Source organism: Erigeron canadensis, unplaced genomic scaffold (genome assembly GCF_010389155.1).
Source record: "Erigeron canadensis isolate Cc75 unplaced genomic scaffold, C_canadensis_v1 Conyza_canadensis_unscaffolded:278, whole genome shotgun sequence".
In the NCBI taxonomy this organism is placed as follows: domain Eukaryota; kingdom Viridiplantae; phylum Streptophyta; class Magnoliopsida; order Asterales; family Asteraceae; genus Erigeron; species Erigeron canadensis.
The window spans coordinates 10,867-14,834 of record NW_025215688.1 but is presented as its reverse complement, the minus strand read 5'-3'; the positions used below and the strand labels follow the sequence as shown (position 1 = coordinate 14,834).

At 39.7% G+C, this 3,968-nt stretch overlaps 1 protein-coding gene across 1 annotated transcript; it reads right to left on the bottom strand.

Moving 5' to 3' along the window:
* Window positions 1-2,955: 2,955 nt before the first annotated feature.
* On the bottom strand, window positions 2,956-3,732 carry LOC122584446 (ATP-dependent RNA helicase ddx46-like). Its single transcript, XM_043756607.1, has 2 exons — window positions 3,630-3,732; window positions 2,956-3,455 (listed from the first exon to the last, which is right to left on the bottom strand). Exons 1-2 carry the CDS (start codon window positions 3,730-3,732, stop codon window positions 2,956-2,958), a joined length of 603 nt encoding a protein of 200 aa, XP_043612542.1.
* Between the last annotated feature and the right edge of the window lie 236 nt (window positions 3,733-3,968).

Sequence of the window (3,968 nt, the reverse complement as noted above, 5' to 3'; positions counted from 1 at the left end):
GGATAAGAGTAATAAAGTATAATTGCTTGAAACTATATAAATTTTCTAAATATAATCAAGTATTATGGCAATGAGTCGAGATGTACATTTCAATGTATTTTATTTATTGCTATAAACAAAATACAAGAGTTGTTGCGGAACAAAGATAATCACACTTGTGAAAGTATCTAAACAACCCCAGAAATACAAATGATCTATGCGACGAGGAATTACTCGTAAGAATACTTAGAGTAATATCACACGTTGCAATTGCCAAAGTTTCAAGCAATTTTGCAAGTGTGAGAAGTCTTTACATTTATAGGCAAACATGTCCTGATGATATGGCAATATGCCGTACAAAATATGGTTGGATGGATTTGTGGGACAAATCCATAACATGCTTGTTTAAGGTAAAGTATGTAAGTTTCTTTGATGTGACTTGACATACTTTATTCCCAACCTTTTGCTAAAACTTTCCCAATCCCAGGTTGATAGTAATTAACCGGGTAAAGGTAGTTAAAGCTGCAAAAAGACTTTCCTCGTAATCAGTGAAAAAGTGTTGTAAGTACTTTTTCACTGAGCCTCTTCAGATTCAACTTCAGGTAAGATCTTCTCTGAGCTCTACTTCTGAGATGATCTTCTTCTTCAGTCTTCAGTCTTTGACTTTCGTCTGAACGTCTTCAGTGTTGGTTGATTCTGAATCTGAAGTGAAGCTTCAGTGAGCTTTATTCTGAATGACTTCAGAATCCTGAGTAAACTTTCTTCACTGAGCCTCAACTATTTTGAACAAATTATACTTAGTCGATTTTCGACCTAACAACTTCCCTCTATTTGTTCTAAAATATTTCATGTATTTTAGACTTCTATCTATACAAGTTTGTAAGTCTAAAAATACAAGTTTTTGTTTAAGTTGTAAAAATATTTCTAAGGACATCTCATAGATCATGATGCCTTAAGAAAAATTTTCTAGTTTGTTTTCTAACTTAAACTATTTCCTAATAATATGATGTAACTTGTAACTATATAGAAGATACTGAGATGATTGTTCAGTCACAAGTACAGAAATGAAATGAAAAAAATATTTATTAGTACAAATATTTACAAAGAGATACAACTACTTCTTCGCAGGCCTTGAGCCAAAAGGTGCTTCAGTAGCTTTTCTCTTTGGAGAGCTGATCTTTCCAAACAGTCTTTCCTCCATCTCAATCTTGGCCTTCATTTTTTGTTGGATCTTCAGCATCCAGGCGCCATTCAGATGAGACTTTGGTTTTCCTTTCAGCACATTGATCATCTCCTTATGTCCAGAATACCCAAACTTATGCACCGAAACCTGCTCATATTCTTCTTCAGCTCTACCTTCTCTTTTTATAGTCAGATTGAACAGCTTCAGACAATCTTCCTTCAGAATTTGCACATCCAGGATCTTTGCAGGATGACACCTATGTTTCATATAATAATCATATTGATCCTTTTCATGTTTATCCTTCACCTGAGCAACTTCTTTGGAAATGGGTATGAATGTAGAGAGGTCAGCATCTCGAGCATTCTTTCTTGTTGACCTTGGGCCAGTAAGTTTGGGCTTCTGAGGAGGCCTGCAGATTTCTTTCTCAGCCTTCAGAACACTGGACATTATTTCCTTCTTTTTAATCTCCATCTCTTTCTTCCTATTCTTTATCAGATCTTCAATAGATATCTTGAAAGTGAGATGGTCCAGTTTTTGTTCTAAGGGAGAATACTTCATCCCATACTCATATTCTGCCATATCCACCAAGGCCTTTTGCACTCTTGCGTCATGCTTGATTTTCTGATATCTTTCATTAGTGAGGCCAAGAGCTGTAGCATCCATCAGATCAATGGTACCCATTGCCAAGTGTTGGGCCCTTTCTCTTTCTTGAGTTTGTCTCCACATAATGAACTGATTGGAGACTTGTCTCCGAAGAGCTTCCAACTTTTTCTGATCAGCTTCTAAATCTGGTAATGGATAACCATGTTCATCCACATTCTCTCCAACCACAAAACCAGAGTCCTTGGTCCCCTTTTTCTTTTGCTCCTCAACCATCTTAGCTTTGCCTTTGTCTTTTCTTGCTTGTTCAGATGGTTGGGGATCAGATTGTATCCTTAGTCGTTCCCCCTCAGATCCAGATGGCCTCTTGGTTGCTTCTATTAATTTTTGAGAGCTGGCTAGCAAACTAATCGGCACATCACTTCCCCCTTTGGGAATCTCCGCAGGCATCCTTGCATATAAATCAATTGCCTTCTGCATGCCCTGCAGAGGTTCCCAATTCTGCTGGGAAATACTATCAGAAATTCCCTTTGACATAGTGGCAAACTGAGCTCTTAGTCTGAATGTAGAGTTCAGATTCAGCTTCTCATGCTCCAGGATTTCCTTCAGTAACCCCTTTTCTTCATCAGATAAAGCACTAGAGGGGGGAGGAGTAACAACTTCAGGAGTTTTCTTGAGCAGGGCCAGGATTTCATCCAGTTGCTTTGACTGGTTCTGAACTTGTTGATCAAGAGTTAACACAGAATTCTTCATTTCAGTTACAACTTTGTCAACCTTGTCATTTGTTGCTTTGGAGACTTCAGAAACCAGCATCCTGACCCTCTCTTCAACCTTTTCAGCCACCGACACTGAAATCTGAGAAATGAGATCTTCAGAAAATATGGATTTCAGTGTCGTAGAAACCTTTTCACCAACAGAGGTACCAAGAGACTCTTCATCAACACTCGGCTTCTTAACCAACTCACCTACTTCTTTTTCAACTGCCAAGAAAGAATTTTGTATCATAAGTAGCCAGGATTGCAGATTCGCAACGACTGAACTCTGCACATCCCTCTTGGTCAACTTGAATGCTTCACCAATGGCCCTACTCAAACCATTACATGATGACACCAATTCATGTAACTTCCCAACCACCAAGCTCTCATTAACTGCTATTCTTGTAAACTCAGTACCCATAACATCCTGGGCATCCTTCAAATCGGCCAGAGACTTGTGTTGGCAGCTAGAGATTTTGATAAGCCCTCAACCTGGATGAGAAGGTTTTGGACTTCAGTTTGTGATTTCTCTAGCTGAGCTTCCATGCTCAGAGGTGCAGCAGTCAAAGTGGAAGCTGAAGCAACAAAGGGAGTTGTTCTGATGCTTGCCAGAGATCTCTCCAAGATTCTTTCTGAGGGACCATCAGACTCGGTCTCAGAATCTAGTTCTTTCTCTTGCTCTCCTGGCAGATCATATGTCCTCCTTGGTGGAACAACATGGATTTGAGGGTGAAGAAATTGAAGAGATGGTTGAAAGACAGCAGATGTAACATATGCTGGAGTTGTGCCTTGTGGAAATATAGGATGTTGATGAGAAATTGGTGGTGGTTGATAAGGTGGATCATGATCGATGATATTTTGTTGTTGTTGTTGTTGTTGTTGTTGTAAAAGAGGTGGTGATGCAGGTTCTTCAACAGGAGTGAGGGTTGGCTCAGAATCTGAAAGATTCTCCCTCAACAAATCTTCATAAAAAATAAAGTCCTCAAGGTTTCCCTCAGGAAGCTCATCGTCATCCCAGATGTTTAGATTCTGGTAAGATATGCTCTGGTCTTGATTCCCAGAATCCAAGCCAGCACCCAGTTCAGCAGCTGCTTCAGCAGGTGCATCGTCACTGGTCAGAGTTGGAACAACTTCAGACGATACCAATTGTGCCTCAGTAACTCTTGTGCTGGATCCAAGAGTCTCTTCATTGGACGTAGACTTTGAAACCTCCATTTCTCTGGGTATCACCTAAGAAACATCAAAAGTTTGTGCATGCAAAGAGTGTAAGATTTGTGAAGTTACAGGGAGTGCATGTGCAAACTCAACTTCTAATGTGTGTTGGGCTGACACACCAATATCTTCACCATCTCCTCCTAAAGAAGTTTTGGAGATGGTTGCTTGTAGGTTTCCCATTTGACCTTCTTCTGAAACCTGTTTTGAGGTTTCAGAAGGCTGAGCTTAGGTACTAG

Coding starts and splice junctions, on each gene's coding strand:
- LOC122584446 (XM_043756607.1), bottom strand. CDS start 3,732: ATGGAGGTTTCAAAGTCTACGTCCAATGAAGAGACTCTTGGATCCAGC. Junction 3,456..3,629: donor AGTTGTTCCAACTCTGACCA/GTGACGATGCAC, acceptor AGAATCTTTCAG/ATTCTGAGCCAACCCTCACT.